The 19,449-nt window shown below is 54.6% G+C and overlaps 3 protein-coding genes across 8 annotated transcripts; 2 read left to right on the top strand and 1 right to left on the bottom strand.

Annotated features, from left to right (window-relative positions):
* Nucleotides 1-345: 345 nt before the first annotated feature.
* TLCD1 (TLC domain containing 1) lies at nt 346-2,118 on the bottom strand. The gene is made up of 4 exons (XM_016139071.2): nt 1,656-2,118; nt 1,262-1,344; nt 1,086-1,168; nt 346-870 (listed from the first exon to the last, which is right to left on the bottom strand). The coding sequence occupies exons 1-4, from the start codon at nt 1,847-1,849 to the stop codon at nt 487-489; spliced, it is 744 nt and encodes a 247-aa protein (XP_015994557.1). The 5' UTR covers nt 1,850-2,118; the 3' UTR covers nt 346-486.
* Nucleotides 2,119-2,200: 82 nt separating this feature from the next.
* NEK8 (NIMA related kinase 8) lies at nt 2,201-12,929 on the top strand. Of its 6 annotated transcripts, none has more exons than XM_016139054.2 (15): nt 2,201-2,754; nt 3,457-4,180; nt 5,938-6,143; nt 6,384-6,616; nt 6,849-6,980; nt 7,460-7,668; nt 7,829-7,908; nt 7,992-8,173; nt 8,277-8,427; nt 8,843-8,919; nt 9,247-9,364; nt 10,020-10,170; nt 10,398-10,561; nt 10,668-10,826; nt 11,006-11,535. In XM_016139054.2, the coding sequence occupies exons 2-15, from the start codon at nt 4,116-4,118 to the stop codon at nt 11,200-11,202; spliced, it is 2,124 nt and encodes a 707-aa protein (XP_015994540.2). In that variant the 5' UTR covers nt 2,201-2,754; nt 3,457-4,115; the 3' UTR covers nt 11,203-11,535. The 6 variants fall into 6 exon arrangements, with proteins under 6 accessions (XP_015994540.2, XP_036078908.1, XP_015994542.2 ...); XM_036223015.1 differs by lacking the exon at nt 2,201-2,754 and adding an exon at nt 11,549-12,929 and having other exon boundaries at nt 3,024-4,180; nt 10,668-10,732; nt 11,006-11,164; XM_016139056.2 differs by lacking the exon at nt 2,201-2,754 and adding an exon at nt 11,549-12,926 and having other exon boundaries at nt 3,024-4,180; nt 11,006-11,164.
* TRAF4 (TNF receptor associated factor 4) lies at nt 12,919-18,991 on the top strand. The gene is made up of 7 exons (XM_016139045.2): nt 12,919-13,143; nt 16,130-16,181; nt 16,767-16,871; nt 16,942-17,103; nt 17,193-17,354; nt 17,435-17,590; nt 17,852-18,991. The coding sequence occupies exons 1-7, from the start codon at nt 13,001-13,003 to the stop codon at nt 18,482-18,484; spliced, it is 1,413 nt and encodes a 470-aa protein (XP_015994531.1). The 5' UTR covers nt 12,919-13,000; the 3' UTR covers nt 18,485-18,991.
* Nucleotides 18,992-19,449: the final 458 nt, after the last annotated feature.

Below are 19,449 nucleotides of genomic sequence, written 5' to 3'. Positions count from 1 at the left end.
AACACTCAGCACTATCATTTCATCATACTTGTTACATTCCTGGCAGTTGGAGCTCAAAAAGCAGATATTCGTGACCCAGACTAGGGTTAGTTGTCCCAGGACCACTAGAATTTGTTTCCATCATAGGGGTAAGAGAACAAGAAGTTTTATAAGAATCCTGTTCCTTTGCCCCTGGAAGAGGCTTTGTATGAAACCAATACCCAGAGTTTTCATTAACATCCATTTCAGGACAGTGCGGGTTGCCTGCCTTTCAGGTAGTAGTACCTTGTCCCACCTAACTACCATGTCCAACCGGTCTGTCTGCTTCCCTCACCCCTTGCCCAAGAAAGGACAAGGACTTCAGAGTGCTTTCATTAGCGTTTTCAATAGTGGTGCAGGCTTGAAAGGTTGAATTCCCCAGGTTTGAGGCCAAGCCCCATCTCAATTTATGTGAGGCTCTACTCAATTGTGTTTGCTGTCCTTGCCACAAGTCCCAGGCTCTGCCTCTCACTCCGTCAAGAATTTGTCTTTGTGTTGTTGGCTGGGCACACGTTGAGGGCAGAAGTCAGAGCGGAGGAGGCGGAAAAAGTAGATGAGAATCATGATGTCTAGCATGATCAGGACACCCAGCAGAAAGGTGCCCAGTGTCCTCTGGCCCACATACTGCAGGAAAAACTGGGTGAGGTAGGCTTGAGGGGCCAGGCGGAAGAAAAAATACACAACCAAGTTGACATACTTGTTGATCCGATAGAGGGGGTGATTCTGGGCATTGTTGATCTTCATCATCATGCGGATAGTAAGGAAGATGTTGCTGACCTCTACCAGCAGTGTTAGGACACCCCCACTTACAAACCTGTTCTGAAAGATGCCTGAGAAGAAGGCAGCCAGGGCCTAGAGAGCAAGGGAGAAAACGTTAGGAAATAGAGGTGAGGCTATGGATTGCTGACATCAAATAGTGAACCAAACAAGGGCACTTAGGATCCTAGCGTGGGAAGATGTAGGACATAGAGTGGATATTGGGTCAAAATATAGTTCTACCCTTTCCGAGGTTCAGAAAGGGCTAAAGTTGCTAGCATCGGGCCCCTACTACGTCGCATGTTTCTCACCATGACATGATGGACGAGGTATTCCCAAGATGCCTCAGCCTGATTGCTAACTACGATGTCCACCGTGTCGTGGATGAAATACCCTAGCGGAGGAATGGGGCAAGAGGTTATGAAGAGGTTGAACAAATTTCTCCCTGATTCCCCCACTTACAGAATGCTTACTGGGCAAGACTTACCTGTAGAGAAGCAAACGAGCAGATAGCTAGAAAGCGACCATCCCGTCTCAATGTCCACCAGCATTTCGGGGGTCTGCCATATACTTGAAGGGAGGGAAGAAGGCAGGAGCTCATCTCTCCATTCCTAAGTACCCTCAACTCCATTTCCCTTGCCATTACTGGGGAGTCTAGACTGGCTCTATTAACTGGGAAGCGCGTAGGGGGCTCAGCTGAAACCCAGGTGTTTCCCGTTTCCCAGGTGAGGTTCCTTTCCCCTGGGGCCGCTGCCGCTCTCGAATGACTAGCATTCCGGACAAGGAGTCGTGAGACTGCATGGCCTCGGCCCCCCGTGAGTGATTGGGAGAATAAGGGCAGAATTCCCTAGCCGCCTTCACTCCCCCAGTCCTTCACTCACCACAGCAGCGCCCAGATCCCTGACACAATGGAGTGGACGAGGGAGACGAGCAAATTGCGCCAGCGCCAGGTACGCAGCGGGTCTGCGCGCACGTGTGCGGGCAGAGGCAGGCGACAGAGCGCGCGCCGGAGTGCCCGGAAGGTCAGCGTGGCGCCCAGGAGCAGCAGCAGGGCGAGGTGCGGCAGTGAGGACATGCTGGTCCTTCCTGTCTGTCTGTCCGACCTCTAGATGACCGCCTCAGCCTCTTAGGGGAACTGGACTCCCTTTCCGGACAGTCCAACCAGGACGCCTCGCCTGCGGGCCGCCAGCCTCACAGTTTTTCACGGAGCTCTCTAGGCCCCTTTGCTCCTCCGGCCCCTCCCAGCAGGCCTCTGCCCCCGCCCCGCCCAGTCCGCCTGTCCCCGCCTCTCCGGCGCCTCTGCAGCGCGGAGGGCGTTATCCCCATTTCCCGGGGGCAGGGGCCTCCTGCGCCCCGCCTGGGACTTTGTTCTGGGGCGCCGTTGCGGAGGCACCTCTGGCTGGTGCCTCCCAACTTCCGACTCGCTCGCTTGGCTTCATTAACCCGCGTCCCTACTTTCCCCGAGGCCACCGGCTCCCCAGCCTGGGCGGATATTGCAAGAACTCTCCGCCCTCAACTCCTTTCTGGGCAAAGCTGGGCAGGACCGGTCACACAACCACGTACTTTAAACACGGGTCCTGGAGACGGGTCAGAGCGCCGCCTCGGGCAGTGATCTCTGCCCAGACCCTGTTCTTCCATTGGATCACTAGCTTCTTCAGGCTAGAGACCGATGTGTTTATCTGCCTCTATCGCACCGAGCTGGTGCCTAGAAACTTAACTAACTCATTACTACCCCTCCTTCCAGCCCGCTCAGGGACTCCTGGGGCCGAGCTGCTGTCACAATCCTCCCTCAGACAATCCCACCTCTCTTCACCCGGCTCCCAGGAAGCTGGAGCGGGGAAGACGGCCCGTTTGTCCAGGCAGCTACAGTGACCCCTCACTCTTCAGACCAGTGGCCTGGAGTAGTTGCAGCTGTGGCCACTAGATGTCAGCCTGTCCTCACCATTGCGTGGGATCCCCTTCCGTCTCCAAAGGAACAAGGTGGTTACTTTTGGGGCAGCCAGCCAGACTATGGCGAACAGAAAGGCTAAGAGCCAGGTCGGGAGTTAGAGGTGGAGGTGGGAAAAGTGAGAGTGGGAGGACTTGGGGGGAGGTGCAAGAGAAAAGGTGTTTTGAGAGGAGAGCCAGAAACCTTAAGTCCCAGAGACCCAAGAGCCAATAGGTTTGCGTGTTTGCCTCGCCTAATGGCTCCAAGGTTACTCATCAACCCCTGAGGGCCTCCTGTGTCAATCAAGACCCGATCGGTTTCTGGTGAGAGCATGAGACTCCCGGGGGAGTGGCTTTCCCCTCTGCCTTCCGCTTTGCTCACAGGGTAGCTATGTCCGCCAGCCAACACGACCTGAACCTCTGAGGGGACTTTTGGGGCCCGTTTAGTTGTCATTCCAGTGGGGAAGTTTGGGCACCCTTTCGAGGGGTGGGAGTAGAAGATAAACATCCCAATCTTCATATGCCTCACCCACTCAGAAATAAGGACTCTATCCCTTAGCTAAGCACTATCTTCTTGCTGCTTGACTGAGCTTTTATGGACTCATGCAGAGCAGAAGGTGCCAGGGAGACAGCTGGAATTAAACTCGTTTCGGGTCAAAACTAAACAATCGTACTAACCAGCCCCTTACCTCTGGGCAGAAACCTTAAACCCATATCTGCCAAAGGGCTGTTTTTCCTCCTCTTTGATGCTTTCAGATAGTGGTCCACTTCTCTCCCATCTGCCCTTGAAGGCAAATTACTCTGCTGCATTGCTCTGTATGTGCGCCTGAGAGTTGAGAGTGATGACGAGCCCAGTTTTCACCAGTTGGAACAGCCAGGAGACCGTGTCACATCCTCCCTAGGTGAATCAACTTCCACAGGTCGAGGTTCCCCGGTCCCTCCCTAGGCAAACATGAAACTAACCGTGCTCCCTGCTTCACAGACAGGGAGCTCGGATGCTCTCGGTTCAGTTTTGGTGTTCATTGTTTGCGTGCTAATGAGGATCTGCTCTCTCTTTCCGAAACAGCATTACTAGTGGGCAGAGAGAGGTCGGCCCTCGCTCCCCACCCTCACTCGGTGTTCGCGGGGCACCTCTCGGGTCTAAGGAAGCTTTGTGAGAGCCAGAAGCGGCCACTACTGTGGGCAGTGACTGGTACCGTGCAGACAACTGTGAAGTGCGCCAAAAAATGGCATGTCAGCCCATTCCTTCCTTGACTTCCGGATTGGGGTTGCAGGAATGATGCAAAGCCTCAGAGATGCGAATCTTCAGCAACACCTAGGTCTACTTGTCCCGCCCCTCAATTATCTAGGGGGCGTGGCTGTAGAGTGGACGGGTCCGCGCACGCGCCACGTCTGGGTGTGTGGGGGTTCCGGAAATGTGGCTGAGAAATGAGATGGAGAAGTACGAGCGGATCCGAGTGGTGGGGAGAGGTGCCTTCGGGTGAGCCAGGGCTGTTGGGGGGAAACTACTCCGGGAGAGGGAAGATAAACCCCAATTCTATCCGCGAAATGCTCCCCGGTTAGCCCCGCCCCGAGGCGTGGGCGCCCACTCTTGGAAGCCCCGCCTAGGCTTCCGGTCCCAGTCCCGGCTGGGAGACTCCGCCTTTAAGAAGGTCACGCCCCCCGGCAAGCCTAAGAGCCTCTGCAGAGTTCTTTGATTCCTGACTCATTCCTTCAACAAATATTGAGCGCCAACTATACATGTCAGTATCTTGGCGCTGGGTATACAATTAAGACTAAAATAGCTCTCGGAGCTTATCGTATAGGAAAAATTTACGTAAACGAGACATTGTTAAAACAGTTATTAAGCTGCGAGAATAGGGTACAACACCAGGGAAGTACTTATTTAAGGTGGTCAAGGAAAATTTCTCTGAGAGGTGAAGTTTAAAGCCAAGACTTGAGGCATGAGGACCAGTCTGACGGTGAAGGCACAGCTTTTCAGGTGGTGGAAACAGTATATGTGAAGGTCTTCACGTGTGAAAAAATTCAGAGTATTCAAGGAACTGAGAAAAAGACCAGTATAGTTGGAATGTAGTGGACAAGGTAAAGAATGCTATATAAAATGTGAGGGCAGGGACCAAATTATAGCCTTGTAGGCTCAGATAAAGGTGTTGAATTTATTTGCAGTGTATAGGGAAGAGGTTTAAGCAAAAGATAAAGTCTTGATATGATTTCCATTTTTAAAATATCACTCTGGCTGCTGTGTAGAATTTAGATTTGACAGCAACAAGAGTGAAAAGGACCATTTTTGAAGGCTGTTGCAGTATTTTCGGCAAGAAATGATTGGCCCAGCAGTTATAGCAGAGGACACCGAAATAAATGGGTTCACAATATTTTGGAGGTAGAAACAGGATTTACTGATGTGTTAGTGTGAAATGGAGGAAAGATTCTGGCATGATTTTCAGGTGTCTGATTTTAATAACTGGGGCATGGTGGTGTTATTTGCTGAGATAGAAGAGACTGAAGATGATTTGGGGAACAGGAATCAAGAGTTTTATTTTGAATTTGTTAAAATTTAAGATGCTCATGAGCCATTCAGGTAGAGATGCAAAGCAGGCAGTTGAATATAGGAATTGGCCTCAGAAGAGAGGCCTGAGTTAGAGATATAAAATTGGTACTTAGATGATCATCTTATAGTTCATTCATTCAGTAGATACTTATTGAGCTCCGACTATGTGCTGGGATATGTACTAGGTTATGCATTAGGGATATGGTAGTGAATAAGAAAGAACAAGAACCCTGCTTTTATGGACACTGACCAGAGACTTGGAAGAAAATAATAATATGAATGACTTCCACTCATTGTGCATTTTTGATGTGTCAGGCATTGTGCTAAGTGCCTTACATGCATTTTCTTATTTGATCCTCTCAACAGTCCTGAGGTCAGTTCTTTTTCCCAGATGATAATGTCACATAATCCAAGACCAGATAACTAGTAAGAGGAGCCAGGATTTGAACCCAGGAAGCTAATTTCAGAGTCTGTGAAACTTAGAGAAATGAAGACTACCTTTGCCTCATTGTGCCTGTGGTGAAACTGAGTCTCACAGAGTTTGGTTCGTCCTCCCCATTCCTAAACTCAGGGTTCTGTGCACTTAGGTAGATGGCCTCTTTAGTCTAGGTGCCATCCAGTTATCAGATCTACCCAGCCTGATATGTGGCTAGAGGCTCACCTGTTACTGCTATACTCTGTGTCTTCAGGATTGTGCACCTGTGTCTGCGCAAGGCAGACCAGAAGCTGGTGATCATCAAGCAGATCCCAGTGGAGCAGATGACCAAGGAAGAGCGTCAGGCAGCCCAAAATGAGTGCCAGGTCCTCAAGCTGCTCAACCACCCCAATGTCATTGAGTATTATGAGAACTTCCTGGAGGACAAGGCCCTCATGATCGCCATGGAATATGCACCAGGTGGGCCAGCTTCCTTGCACTGGCCTGGCACCAAGGGCCTCTCACCTCTAGGACAGTCAGACACTGATCAGCCAGTTTCCCTCCTTGGAATGGGCTTGGCTGAGGGTCAGAGGTTTAAAGTTCTGACCCCCATAGTGTGATGCTGGCAGGCCCTTGCTCTATCTGAGTCTTTAAGTTTCATAAAAGGAAAGTGTCAGGCCTGGAAAAGACTGGATCTTGACTTGTCCCTTGCTGCTTCAGGTGGCACCCTGGCTGAGTTCATCCAAAAGCGCTGCAATTCTCTCCTGGAGGAGGAGACCATCCTGCACTTCTTTGTGCAGATCCTGCTCGCACTGCATCATGTGCACACCCACCTCATCCTGCACCGTGACCTCAAGACCCAAAACATCCTTCTTGACAAACACCGCATGGTGGTTAAGATTGGTGACTTTGGCATCTCCAAGATCCTTAGCAGCAAGAGCAAGGCCTACACGGTGCCTGGGCATGGAGGGGACTCAAGGGTGCTAGAGGTTTTGAGGGCCAAGGCCCACTCTGCAACCTATCTCCCACCCCACCCCCCAAGACCTTGGACCCTTAGCCCTTGGCTGGGTGGCCCTGCAGGAGGAAGCACTTTGGCCTACTTGGGGGAGAAGTCTCCAAATGGGTCTGTGGACAAAGCCCTTGGTCTTTCCTCCCTGGGCTGTAATATCAGCTTCCCTCCTGCAGGTGGTGGGTACTCCATGCTACATCTCCCCTGAACTGTGTGAGGGCAAGCCCTACAACCAGAAGAGTGACATCTGGGCTCTGGGCTGTGTCCTCTATGAGCTGGCCAGCCTCAAGAGGGCCTTTGAGGCTGCGGTGAGTAAGCACCCTCAAGGGGATAACTGGGAAATCTGTAGCTCACTTCCCCTGAAGTCCTCAGCAACAACTGCTTCTGTGTTTCTCTTGTGGCTGAGTCATGTCACCCTTATCAGACTCGTGGATTACTCCAGGGCAGGGCTTTGGCATCCCTCACACTATGGTTTCTTGAGGGTAAGGCTTGGGTACCCCCTGCAAGACTCTCTCATTAGATTGGGGACCCTCTTAAGGGCAAGACTTAAGTTTTCCCAACAACCTGAGGTTTCTGAAGACATAGCTGCAGCTCCTCTGTCAGAGATTCTTGATAATAGATTTCAGGTCCTCCATTATCCTGGGGACCCCATCACCAGACTCAAGGCTGCTGAGCACAGAGCTATGACTACCCATCAGACGAGGAGCTAGGGCTCAAGCTGCGGGTGCTGCTACCCAAGAGCCTGGCCTGAGGCTCTTGCCAACCTCAAAACTTGGTGCCTTCATAGAACCTGCCAGCGCTGGTGCTGAAGATCATGAGCGGTACCTTTGCGCCCATCTCTGACCGTTACAGCCCTGAGCTGCGCCAGCTGGTCTTGAGTCTGCTCAGCCTAGAGCCAGCACAGCGGCCCCCGCTCAGCCATATCATGGCACAGCCCCTCTGCATCCGTGCCCTCCTCAACCTCCACACCGACGTGGGCAGTGTCCGCATGCGAAGGCCTGTGCAGGGAGTAGGGGAGGGGGCCCTGGGCAGAAGGGGACGCCCAGTGGGAGCACAGTAAGCCTAGGGCAGAGGGGTCCCTAGGGCAAGTCCTCCATTTTTGCATGTGGGAATGCCAGGGAGAGTCCCTGTCCTGAGGCCTCCATCTGTCCCGCAGAGCAGAGAAGTCCCTGCCCACAGGGCCACCCATAACCCCGGGCAGCACAGGGAGCAGGACTATCAGCGCCCGCTGCAGGGGTAAGTACATTGGACCTTCCGGGTTCCCTTAGACACTGTGCCATTCCTATCAGTTTAATAGGCCTGATGAGCTGTCCCCACAGGTGTCCCCCGGGGGCCTGCACAGCCAGCAATTCCACCACCTCTGTCATCGGTTTATGCTTGGGGTGGTGGGCTCAGTGCCCCACTGCGGCTGCCAATGCTCAACACAGAGGTGGTCCAGGTGGCTGCTGGGCGTACACAGAAGGCCGGCGTCACACGCTCTGGGCGCCTCATTCTGTGGGAGGTGAGCAGGCTGGTGGGTCTGGAATGGGGGGGAGTCCCTGTAAGAAAAGGAGGCACTCAGGCCCCTCCCACACCCTCCCCTGTCTCCCCAAACCTGCCCACAGGCTCCACCCCTAGGCGCTGGAGGGGGTACCCTTCTCCCAGGGGCAGTGGTGCAGCAGCAGCCCCAGTTTGTCTCACGTTTCCTGGAGGGCCAGTCGGGGGTGACGATCAAGCACGTGTCCTGTGGGGACCTCTTCACAGCCTGCCTGACAGGTGAGCCCTTCTGGAGACTACTTGGTGGGGACCTCCACTCTGAGAAGGGATCCCTAGAGTAACTTCCATCTTTGCCACTCATTTACGAACTGCTCATTTAACAGTACTTCTACTAGTTATTGAGCACCAAGGTTTTACTTACACAATCTTCTTTGCCCTTCACAACAGACCTGGGAAAGTAGTAGTAGTATTCCTATTTGACAGATCTGGAAACTAAGGCTCAGAGGCTCAGTCATTTGTCCAAAGTCAGACACTTGGGAATAAAGACCCCTGTCTTTTTATCTCCCCTATCCCATTCTTCTAGCCCTAGCCTCCAGCTAACTTTCTTGCTCCTCTAACATAAGGTTGGACTGGTCTATCTGGAAAAATAGCCTAATCTCACTCCCTTCCCTTTCCTCACTACCCCTCTTCCCAGACCGAGGTATCATCATGACCTTTGGCAGCGGCAGCAATGGGTGCCTAGGCCATGGCAGCTTCAATGACATCAGTCAGGTGCGTGTTGCATGTACTTTGGGAGGAGGAAGTGGGGAGATGGCAAGGAGCCCACATCTGAGAGCTGACACCCAGGTTGGGGGCAGGGAAATCCCCAGCAACCACAAGTCTCTGTAGCTCAAGTTGCACCTGTTCTGAGCAGCATCTGGGGAAGTACAGAAAGACCAGGCTTCCCTAATGGTTGTAGTGTGTGTGTATGTGGGGGCGGGAGAGTTAAAGAGACAGCCATCTCATGAGATTTTGCAGCCTCCAACTTCTTCCCTACAAGGAGATGCTGAGTCTACGCCCCTTGTCCATAGTCTCCCCTTGCTTCCTCTCCCTCTCTAGCCTACTATTGTGGAGGCCCTGCTGGGCTATGAGATGGTGCAGGTTGCCTGTGGGGCCTCTCATGTGCTGGCCCTGTCCACTGAGCGAGAACTATTTGCCTGGGGCCGTGGAGATGGCGGTAAGCTCTCCAGCCTGTTCCAGCTTCTGGCTCGATCTCAACACCCCAGCCATGATTTATTCCCTTCATACTCACCTTCCACCCCGTGGTCTGTTTTCTCCTCCTCCTTTTTTTTCTCTGATTCCATTTTTTTTTTTTTTCACTCACAAATCTTTATTGCACGCCTACTATGTGCTGAGTGCTAAGAGAAGATGAACAAAATGTCACTCTTTCAGGTGCTTATGGTGTAATGAGGGAGATTTCATTCATTCAGCAGTATTCATTGCAGCCCTGTCTGTATCAAGCATCAGGCTGAGCATTGAAACTAGAGATGACTTAGATGGGGTTCCTGTCCTGGAGGACTCAGTCTGGTGGGGGGAGGGACGACACATCTTCAACATGACAGGACAGTCAGCATCAGGGCTCCACCCAAGGTTCAGCGGTGTAGGAACCCAAGGAATGGCAAGGGACTCCACCTGGAGGAGGCAGTGGTAGTATCTGAACAGAGCCTTAAAAGAAGAGTAGGATTTTGACCCAAATGGGGGCCAAGGATGGACATTTCGGGCAAAGGGAACAGCCTTCACTCATGCTGTTATCATCACCTCTCTCTGGGTCCTCATCCTGGCATCACCAGCCTTAAAGCTCAAACTAGGCCCATCCCGGTTTCTCCTTGTAGGTCGGCTGGGACTAGGCACCAGGGAGTCCCACAGCTGCCCCCAGCAAGTGCCCATGCCCCCAGGACATGAAGCCCAGAGGGTTTTATGTGGCATTGACTCCTCCATGATCCTTACTGTGCCTGGCCAAGCCCTGGCCTGTGGGAGCAACAGGTAAATAGGTGTCCCTGGATGACTAGCTTTGCCCTTCTGACTGCTAATGCTCCATCTGTCATTGTCTAACCCCTCATGGGTTAGAACTGAGGAGGGCTGAGGGTGTTATGGGTTCAACCCAGGATGGGATCTGTCCCGTGGTGCATCAGCTCCTGCTTAGGTAGGTGGGAGCAGGAGAATGTATACAAACTGTGTCAGTTGGACTTGGCTTCTGGCTCTGCCTTCAGGTTCAACAAGTTGGGCCTGGACTACCTCTCCCTGGGGGAGGAGCCTGCCTCCCACCAGCAGGTAGAAGAGGCTTTGAGCTTCACACCACTAGGTTCTGCACCTCTGGACCAGGAGGCCCTGCTGAGTGTGGACCTGGGCACTGCTCATTCGGCTGCTGTAACCAGTGAGTAGGACCTGGCTGGACACAGGAGGCAGAGGTGGGTCCCCTTGGCCTGCTTTGGACCTCAGTTGAAACATCCCTTTCCTTCCTTTCCTCTCTCCTCTCATAGCTTCTGGTGACTGCTACACTTTTGGCAGCAATCAGCATGGGCAGTTGGGTACCAATGCTCGCCAGGTCAGCCGGGCACCTTGTCAAGTCCAAGGTCTCCAGGGCATCAAGATAGCGATGGTAGCCTGTGGGGATGCCTTCACTGTAGCCATTGGGACAGGTGATTAGTGGGCACTATGAAGATGGGTATGGACAGGCCCATGGGAAATGAGCGGTTATCATGCTCAGGCGGCTGGACTTAGCAACCTTATATTGGGACCAGTATGGCAATCTGGGAGGATAGCTGCTCATTAAGCTGTGTCCTCCTCCTGTTTCCCTCCTTGGGATTCTCCTTGGCAGATGGTGAAGTGTATTCTTGGGGCAAAGGAGCCAGAGGTCGACTGGGAAGGAGGGATGAGGATGCTGGACTCCCTCGGCCAGTGCAGCTGGATGAGACACACCCTTACACAGTGACTTCTGTATCCTGTTGCCATGGAAACACACTCCTGGCTGTTCGCTGTGAGATAACTTTTCCCACCTCACCCACACAGGGTTAACCTAGCTGTCCCCCCCATCCCCAGTGGTCATAATCCAAATCACTAAAAGCATCCTTAGCCCCCAGAAAATGAAAGCATATGCCGTGGGAAAAAACAGTTTCCTGCCTAGGGTGGGCAAGGCTGGGTGCTTTTGGGCCTCATTGAACGGCTGCCTTCACTGCTGCCCAGACCCCAAATGCATTCTTTCTCCTCATGCCCCCTGGCCCAGTTTAGTATGAACCTGTTTCTGGTCTGACAGAGTCCAGAGTCCAGGGCCCAGTGTGGGAGTAGGAGCGGAGGCGGGTGATGCTCACTAGAGGCACTGCCCTCTGGGAGGCTGCAGGTGTTTCTCTTTTGTACTTTACAGCTATCACAGATGAGCCAGTCCCCCCATGAGGCACCTGGATATGCCTGTTGACCACCTTGATATTGCTACTTCTCTGAATGCCCTTGGAAAGCACAGGTGCCTGAGGCACGACTGTCCCCACCAGCCTCCTGGATTGTATCCGATGGGGTGAAGCCCCTCCACTGCTTTTGGCCCTGGATGTGTAAAACTCAATCCACCCTATTTTCCCAACACCTCTTTTCCTTCCCCACCCCTTCTTAAGTTAGTGTTCCCAGGGTCCTGCCTAGCTAGAGTTGGATGCCAGATCTAACCTTTGGAAGCTAGGTGGTCTTCAGAGTCTTGGCAAAAAAAGGCTAGAGGTGGCCATGGCTTCATTCAGACCTCCCCTTTCCCCAGCCAGGTTAGAAAGTGTGTCCATGGTGCCAAAAGTACTGGAAAGTAGCTCAATACTTTGGATCAGGGCAAGCCAGGGCCTGCCTGGACTGGTCATTCCAGCGGCCTAGCCTCTGCATTGCCTGGGGAAGGGAGGTCTGAGGGAGCCTGTCACCACTCCCACTCCTATATCGTGAGGTAGGGATTTGCACAACTTTTGAGTGCCTCCTTTTCCCTGCAGTAGGGAGTACATCGCCCAGCCCTCAATATAATGCAGAGGGGATCCCTGGGGAAGGTTGCCCCTCCTCGCCATTCCCCTAAAACAGGTTGAGGAAAGGGTAGCTGGCTGGACCAGACCGGTTCCCAGATGACTGGGAAATAGCGCCAATAAAAACATCAGCTGCCAAAAAAAAAAAAAAAAAAAAAAAAAATCAACTGCCTGCCTAGAGTTGTGGTCTCTTCGGGAGGGCGGAGTAGCTGCCTGACACCCCAGGGTTTGGGCTGGGCCCGATTGCGCTGCAGGGCCGTGGTCGAGGGTGGAATGTGGGTGTAGCTTGAGGCTGCGGCCGAGGTGCCTCTGGCTTAGCGCCCAGCCTGGCCTCCCCGCCCCAGCCGGGTTCCCCGGGTCTGGTTGCCAGGCTTCAGCTGCCTAGCTAGCACCTGGAAGCTGGAGCCCAGGGCCCCTGGGCGATACGTGGCCCCTGAGACCTAGCCGTTGGCTCGGAAGAAGTGAACCTTTGTGGCAAGGCCCGTCACGTTCTCCAGGGCTCAACGCCCCGTCCAGTGTCAGGGACCCCCACCTCTGGGGAGAAGCGGGCCACGACCTCTCTTTCCAAGGGGAAAGTAGAGCACCTGCTTTGGGGAGGAGGCGAGCCTGGTAGCGTGCCTACCCTGAAGTCGCCAGTTAGGGTGGGAGGGAAACCGACTAGGAAGGGCGCTAGGACCGCACGGCTCGCCCCGCCCCCTCTTCCGGCGGGCGGGCTGGGCACAGGCCGCGGGTAACAGTCGGCACCGCCCCGAGCCGGAGCACGGCCGGCCGGAGCGAGGCGCGGGCTGTGGGGCCGCCGCGTGTCCGGCCCCGCTCGCCCGTGCCCGCCCGCCATGCCCGGCTACGACTACAAGTTCCTGGAGAAGCCCAAGCGGCGGCTGCTGTGCCCGCTGTGTGGGAAGCCCATGCGCGAGCCCGTGCAGGTTTCTACCTGCGGCCACCGCTTCTGCGACACCTGCTTGCAGGAGTTCCTCAGGTGCGAGTGGGGGGTAGCAGGGACGGCCGGTATGGGGGGTGGACACCGCATGGGGAGGGTCTCAGGTCGGAGGCATGCCAGGCCTTTGTCTGCGCCACGGCCCCGTCACCCCAGGGGCGCCCACTGTGACATCACGGGGTGGCGGTGACGTCAGGCCCCGAGGGAGAACCCCACGCACTAATCCGTAGGGTCCCGGGTGCCACCGGCGTCCGCACCTGGTCGGAAGAATTCAGTGCGTTCCCGCAAGGTGGAGGTGGGAAAAGACGACCTTCCTGACCAGTTGCTGGCCCTTCCCCCTCATCTGAGAGCGAGAGCCGCCTCATCCTTGAACTTTGAATCCTCCTGGAAAGAGGAGGACAAAACCTCTGACCCGCACCTTAAGCCTCAGGAGTTTTCACCCATCTAATCTCTTCTGATTCTTCGAACATTACAAGAATGGCAGCTATTGTTATCCCATTTCACAGATGATGAAACGACAGATTCAAAGAAAGGCTGCGACTTGCCCATGGTCACACAGTTACTTAAAGGCTTGTCTGGGATTTAAACTCGGGCTGCTTGTGGTCACACAATAGAGGGAGGACTGTGACACTCCAGATCTCTCCGGAAGCAGGAACATTTTGGGTGTCCCTCCTGTCCTGCGTGGTCTTGAGTAGTACAGATGGGCTATAGATCTTTAGAGAAGGCATCACACTATGGGTGTTACTGAACATCCTCTCTTCTTGGAGGATCCAGGTCACCCATTGGCTCTTGGCATCCTTTGAGTTCTGGGCACCCTGTGGTGTCTTGAATTTCCTGCCCACCCTTGGAATTGTTCAGGCCAAGGTGTGGGCATGTCGTGCTCCCAGAGCACAGGGGAAGGCTAGGTCGTGTGTCAGGAGGCTGTTTGCTGAGGAGATTGAGGGGTGCTGGCAGGGAGAGCATCTCTAGAGCTCCTGCCTTTAGTGCTCTCTCTCTCCCTCCCTCTGTCTTCTGCAGCCCCTAGCCTGGAGGAAATCTTAGGAGGCCCTTTGTTTTCTGTTCCCCTCAGCCTGGGCCAGCTCCTGCCCTCACATATGCTCCTGCACAAGCTGCTGCCCCCTCCTCCTTTTCCCTCACCCTCCTCCCTCCTCCCTCCAGTGTACACACATACTCCCCTACAGACACACAGTCCCATTGTCTTCTCCAGTGCCCTTCCCCAGCCCTCTGGTTTCCAGATGAGGCCAGCTGAGCAGCCTACCCTGTCCGCCCCCCCTCAACTCAGCTGACCCACCCCGACTGCCTCAGGGAAGGATAGGGAGGGGGGTGCCAAGCCCTTCACCTCCACCTTCTCTGCCCCACTCTGCTGCTTTCACCCCTCCTCCTCCCGGAAATCCCCTCTTCCTTTCCTACAGCCCCCTCCCCCCATCCTGTCTTCTCCCCTGGGCCTGGGCCTCCACTGCACAGCCTGGAGCAGTCTCTGCTCCAGCCTCCCCCTTTCCCCTAGTGCCTGAGCTATGCTACTGAGGCCCCTGGAGGGAGGAGGGAAGAGGTGGTTGGACAGGCTCTGCCCCTTACCACTATGCGCTACCATACAAGCAAGGGTGTCCATGGCCATGGTGGAACCTTTGTCCTGGCTGGGCCCCAAGCTGCACAGGATAATCTGCCTGAAGCCTGGGAACTTCTCTCAGTCCCCTCCCTGTCTCCAAAATCATTAAGTCAGCACATTCCTGAAGCAACCAAGCAGACCCCCTCCCTCATGGCCTACCCCTCTTCACTCCTGCCAGGGCTATTACTCAGGTTGGTCTAGGAAGGCTGGTTGCCCTGTGGGCATGGGCATACCTCATCAGTGCCTGGGCATGTATTGTTCTTGGCATTGGTGGCATGGCCGGTGGTGGTGGTGGGGTCAGTGGGGGGAGATGGGTGCTCTAAATCCTTTGGGCACCTTGGGCATGAACTGGCCAAGTCCTGCAAAGTGCCATTGTGGACAGAGTTGCCATGTGGCCTCTGCTTCAACCTGATTCCTGCCTGCCTCCCACATACCTGATTCAGACCTGCCAGAAATGTCATGCCGGAGGGCCTTCAGCCCTGCTGGGTGAGCCCTTGTTCTCCCTAGCCCATGCCAGGCATGTGTGACTCGGTCCTGGTTCCGGTCACCAAGGCCATGTTGGCAGGAGGAGGCATGCCAGCAGGCATGCTAACAGCCTGGTGGGAATTGGTGGAAGAGAGGGAGGGCAGTGGTCAGGGTCAACAGGCTTCAGATACATGCTGTGCTGTGCACAGACTCTTGGCTGTGCTTGCCTGGATAGTTTCTCTTCTGTGTGCTGTACAGTGTAGCAGAACCAATCTGAACTGTAGAATCAGACATACATATCCAGGTGCTGCTTTAGCTGTAGCCTCAGTTCTTTCATCTGCAAAATGGGGACATTCAGCCCCTTCTCAGAGGCAGATGGTGAGGACTGGATGGGAATGAAAACACAGTGCCTTGGAGCGAGCCTTTCCTTTTCTTTGCTTTAGGAGACACACCCTCATAGAAGGAGGGAGGGGATGGGGTAAGGTGGCCCCAAGCTGACCTTTGCCCTGGGTTCACTGGCTAGGCACCCTCTTAGGGACTAGGCAGCTCTGGCAATTAATCTGAGCCCATCCCTGTCCACCCTCTCTCCTCCCATTAGCTTTCAGCCCCGCCAGTGAAAACTTGGGGGAAAGTGGGTGGCTGGGCAGCCTGTTCCTTTTCCAGTCCAGCTGCCATCCTTGGGGGAGGGGTGTCAGCTGCCACCTGTTGGCCAAATGCTCTCCGAAGCAGCTGTCTCTGCCTCCACTGGGCCCAGAACGCCCCTCCCCAGGACAAGAGCTAAGATCCTCTGGGGTCATGGGGAAGTAGGTACCCTCAGGACTCTGCCCTCTCAGGTAGTAGGGCTGGCTAGGAACCGGTCTGGCGAGGAAAGGAGGCTGCCCTGGTTGAGGAGGTGGGGCCCAGTGTTCTCCCTTTCCATGGTGTGGAGCCTTGACCCTGTCCCCTCTCCCTTCACAGTGAAGGAGTCTTCAAATGCCCTGAGGACCAACTTCCTCTGGACTATGCCAAGGTGAGTCCACAGGGCCAGGCAGAGGACTGTTGCCCTTGGTGGAGGCTGGAGCTGCTAGCAGCCAGTGGGCTCAGGGCCAATGTCAACCCAGTGCAGCAGAATCGTTTGCCCCCACAAAGGTGGCCTGTTCCCTCCCACCAGGCTGGTTTGCAAATGAGGTCCGTGTTTGCCCTGGAGGGCAGGCACAATGCCCAGCCTGTGGGGGTGCATAGAGCTGCTCTGTGCTCACAAGAAGTATTCCCCTCCCCTTTGGGTGGCAGGCCAGACCTGTGGCTGAAGGCCAGAACCCCTCTACCAGGGGGAAGGAAGCAGAGGGTATAAGGGCTGCTTGGGACTGAGTAGGCCTATTGGCTGCCACCCCAATGAGAGTGTCATGTGCAGGCATGTTGGGGACCTTGGTATCCAGCAATGGAGCTGATACTACCTGATGTGTCCTTTAATCCTGGGCACAGAGGGGAAATATAGCCCAGGAAAGGCTCTTTCTGGCTCTAAGGTAGAGCTAGCCTACCGGGGTTGGACAGGTCAGGAACTGGGGATTGTAGCAGGCTCTGACCCTGACCAGTTCCTCCCCATCCCCGCCCCCAGATCTACCCAGACCCAGAGCTGGAGGTACAGGTATTGGGCCTGCCTATCCGCTGCATTCACAGTGAGGAGGGCTGCCGCTGGAGTGGACCACTTCGTCACCTACAGGTAAGGCTCTGAGGAGGGTGGGGGGACCACCCCTCCTTTGGCAGGCACTAACTACAGCCCTTCCTACCAGGGTCACCTGAATACCTGCAGCTTCAATGTAGTCCCCTGCCCCAATCGCTGCCCCACCAAGCTGAGCCGCCGGGATCTGCCTGTACACTTGCAACACGACTGCCCCAAGAGGCGCCTCAAGTGCGAGTTTTGTGGTTGTGACTTCAGTGGGGAGGCCTTTGAGGTGGGTGAGGCCTGGTTGAGGGTTGAGGGAGAGTGAGGTGTCTCATGGGCCAGGGATCCCTTAACTCAGCCCCTCTGGCAATTCCACAGAGCCATGAGGGGATGTGCCCCCAAGAGAGTGTGTACTGTGAGAACAAGTGTGGTGCTCGCATGATGCGAAGGTTGCTGACCCAGCATGCCACCTCTGAGTGCCCCAAGCGCACCCAGCCTTGCACCTATTGCACCAAGGAGTTCGTCTTTGATACCATCCAGGTGAGGCCCTTCCTGAACTATGGGGCTGTAGGGCAAGTAGCAGGGAGTTAGGCTACTGACCACTGTCTCTGTGGCCCTAGAGCCACCAGTACCAGTGCCCGAGGCTGCCTGTGCCTTGCCCCAACCAGTGTGGTGTGGGCACCGTGGCTCGGGAGGACCTGCCAGGCCATCTGAAAGACAGCTGTAGCACTGCCCTGGTGCTATGTCCGTTCAAAGACTCCGGCTGCAAACATAGGGTAAGATGCCCCTCCTCCTTCCTGTCAGCCCCGTTCTTGGTCATTGAAGCCTCAGACACCGACTTAGGCGCTTGGTGGTCCAAGTTCTGCTGCTCTTAAGGCTTTCAGTTCTTCCCCATGCTGGCGAGCTCCAGCCTCATCCTAGTGCCCTCAGATTTCCTCCTTCAGAGCTGGGTGCCTGCCCATTCCTCCCCTCTCCCCTGGTCCTGCTCCTACCGATAACTCTCCTCTCTTCCCTATGGCCTGGGGCTTTGCCAACAGTGCCCTAAGATGGCAATGGCACGGCACGTGGAGGAGAGTGTGAAGCCCCATCTGGCCATGATGTGTGCCCTGGTGAACCGGCAGCGACAGGAGCTACAGGAGCTACGGCGAGAGCTGGAGGAGCTGTCAGTGGGCAGTGATGGAGTGCTCATCTGGAAGATCGGCAGCTATGGGCGACGGCTACAGGAGGCCAAAGCCAAGCCCAACCTGGAGTGCTTCAGCCCAGCCTTCTACACACATAAGTATGGTTACAAACTGCAGGTGTCTGCATTCCTCAATGGCAATGGCAGTGGTGAGGGCACACATCTTTCCCTCTACATTCGTGTGCTGCCAGGTGCCTTTGACAATCTTCTTGAGTGGCCCTTTGCCCGCCGTGTCACCTTCTCCCTGCTGGATCAGAGCGACCCTGGACTGGCTAAGCCACAGCATGTCACTGAGACCTTCCACCCTGACCCAAACTGGAAGAATTTCCAAAAACCGGGCACTTGGCGGGGCTCCCTGGATGAGAGTTCTCTGGGCTTTGGTTACCCCAAGTTCATCTCTCACCAGGATATCCGCAAGCGAAACTATGTTCGGGATGATGCAGTATTCATCCGTGCCTCTGTTGAATTGCCCCGAAAGATCCTCAGCTGAGCACAGACAGCTCCAGGAGAAAGGGGGGGTAGAGCATGACCTCTGTCAGGTACTGGCTGAACCTGGAGGGGCCGGACCCCCTTTCAGCTGCTTCTGCAGCCTAGGTTCCGTTACCCTGTTACCCCATTTCCTCTACCCCTTCCCTGACACCCTCAGGTGCCTCCTATTGGTGCTTCAGCCTTGGCCCCTATAGTGAGCAGGTCTTGGGGTCATCAAGGGCTTGGAAACAAGTGATCCCAGGGCCTGTCTCTCCTGGGCAGGGCAGACATGCCTTGATGCCGGCCACACTCTACCCTCTACCTGGACTGAGGTGCCTGCTGGTGCTATGTCCCAAGAGCCATAGAGGGGAGGGGAAGTTGGGCGGTTAAAGAATCTTTGCTGAGATCTGATTTCTCTTCCCCTTTGCCCAGCTGTGCCCCATCTGGTTATTTATTTACTTAGTTCCAGGAGGGCACAGCAAGGGAGCCCTGGTTTTTTAAATAAATCTTGAATTGTATTTATTAATTTGGTTCCAGCCTGACTCATCTGGTTTGGTTAAGGCCCTGGAAGGCTGGGCCCAACTGAAGGTAAAAAGGACCTGTCCCAGGTGGGGTGTTGCCACTCTAGCCCCAGGATCCAGCTGCCCTGCTGGATCGCCCTCTGGTGGATGACAGAGGAACTTCACGAGGCTTTGTGTCGAAGGTGCCTGTCACTGCCCTCTGGTGGGTAGGTGAGGAAGGTGTAGGCTCTCGACATTTTATAAAGCTGTATGTAGTCCCAGATCCATACATACCCCACCAGGTTAGTGCCTCTGCCTTAGGCAGGTCTTCCTTGGTCTAACGATAACAGCTACCATTTTTTGAGTACTTTCTTTGGCAGACACTTTACATGCATTATTTCATCTAATACAACAGTCAAATGAAATAGCTTTTACCACCATAGTAAATGGACCTATTTTAGGCTGTCGTGAAGATTTAATGAGACGA

Source organism: Rousettus aegyptiacus, unplaced genomic scaffold (genome assembly GCF_014176215.1).
Source record: "Rousettus aegyptiacus isolate mRouAeg1 unplaced genomic scaffold, mRouAeg1.p scaffold_m13_p_6, whole genome shotgun sequence".
Taxonomy (NCBI): Eukaryota; Metazoa; Chordata; class Mammalia; order Chiroptera; family Pteropodidae; genus Rousettus; species Rousettus aegyptiacus.
The sequence above is the reverse complement of the archived record's forward strand: the minus strand, read 5'-3'. Positions and strand labels throughout refer to the sequence as shown.

Coding starts and splice junctions, on each gene's coding strand:
- TRAF4 (XM_016139045.2), top strand. CDS start 13,001: ATGCCCGGCTACGACTACAAGTTCCTGGAGAAGCCCAAGCGGCGGCTG. Junction 16,872..16,941: donor GACCACTTCGTCACCTACAG/GTAAGGCTCTGA, acceptor CCTTCCTACCAG/GGTCACCTGAATACCTGCAG. Junction 17,104..17,192: donor TCAGTGGGGAGGCCTTTGAG/GTGGGTGAGGCC, acceptor GCAATTCCACAG/AGCCATGAGGGGATGTGCCC.
- NEK8 (XM_016139054.2), top strand. CDS start 4,116: ATGTGGCTGAGAAATGAGATGGAGAAGTACGAGCGGATCCGAGTGGTG. Junction 6,981..7,459: donor AGAGGGCCTTTGAGGCTGCG/GTGAGTAAGCAC, acceptor GTGCCTTCATAG/AACCTGCCAGCGCTGGTGCT. Junction 7,669..7,828: donor GGCAGTGTCCGCATGCGAAG/GCCTGTGCAGGG, acceptor TCTGTCCCGCAG/AGCAGAGAAGTCCCTGCCCA.
- TLCD1 (XM_016139071.2), bottom strand. CDS start 1,849: ATGTCCTCACTGCCGCACCTCGCCCTGCTGCTGCTCCTGGGCGCCACG. Junction 1,345..1,655: donor GGGATCTGGGCGCTGCTGTG/GTGAGTGAAGGA, acceptor CCTCCCTTCAAG/TATATGGCAGACCCCCGAAA. Junction 871..1,085: donor ACCTCGTCCATCATGTCATG/GTGAGAAACATG, acceptor CTTGCTCTCTAG/GCCCTGGCTGCCTTCTTCTC.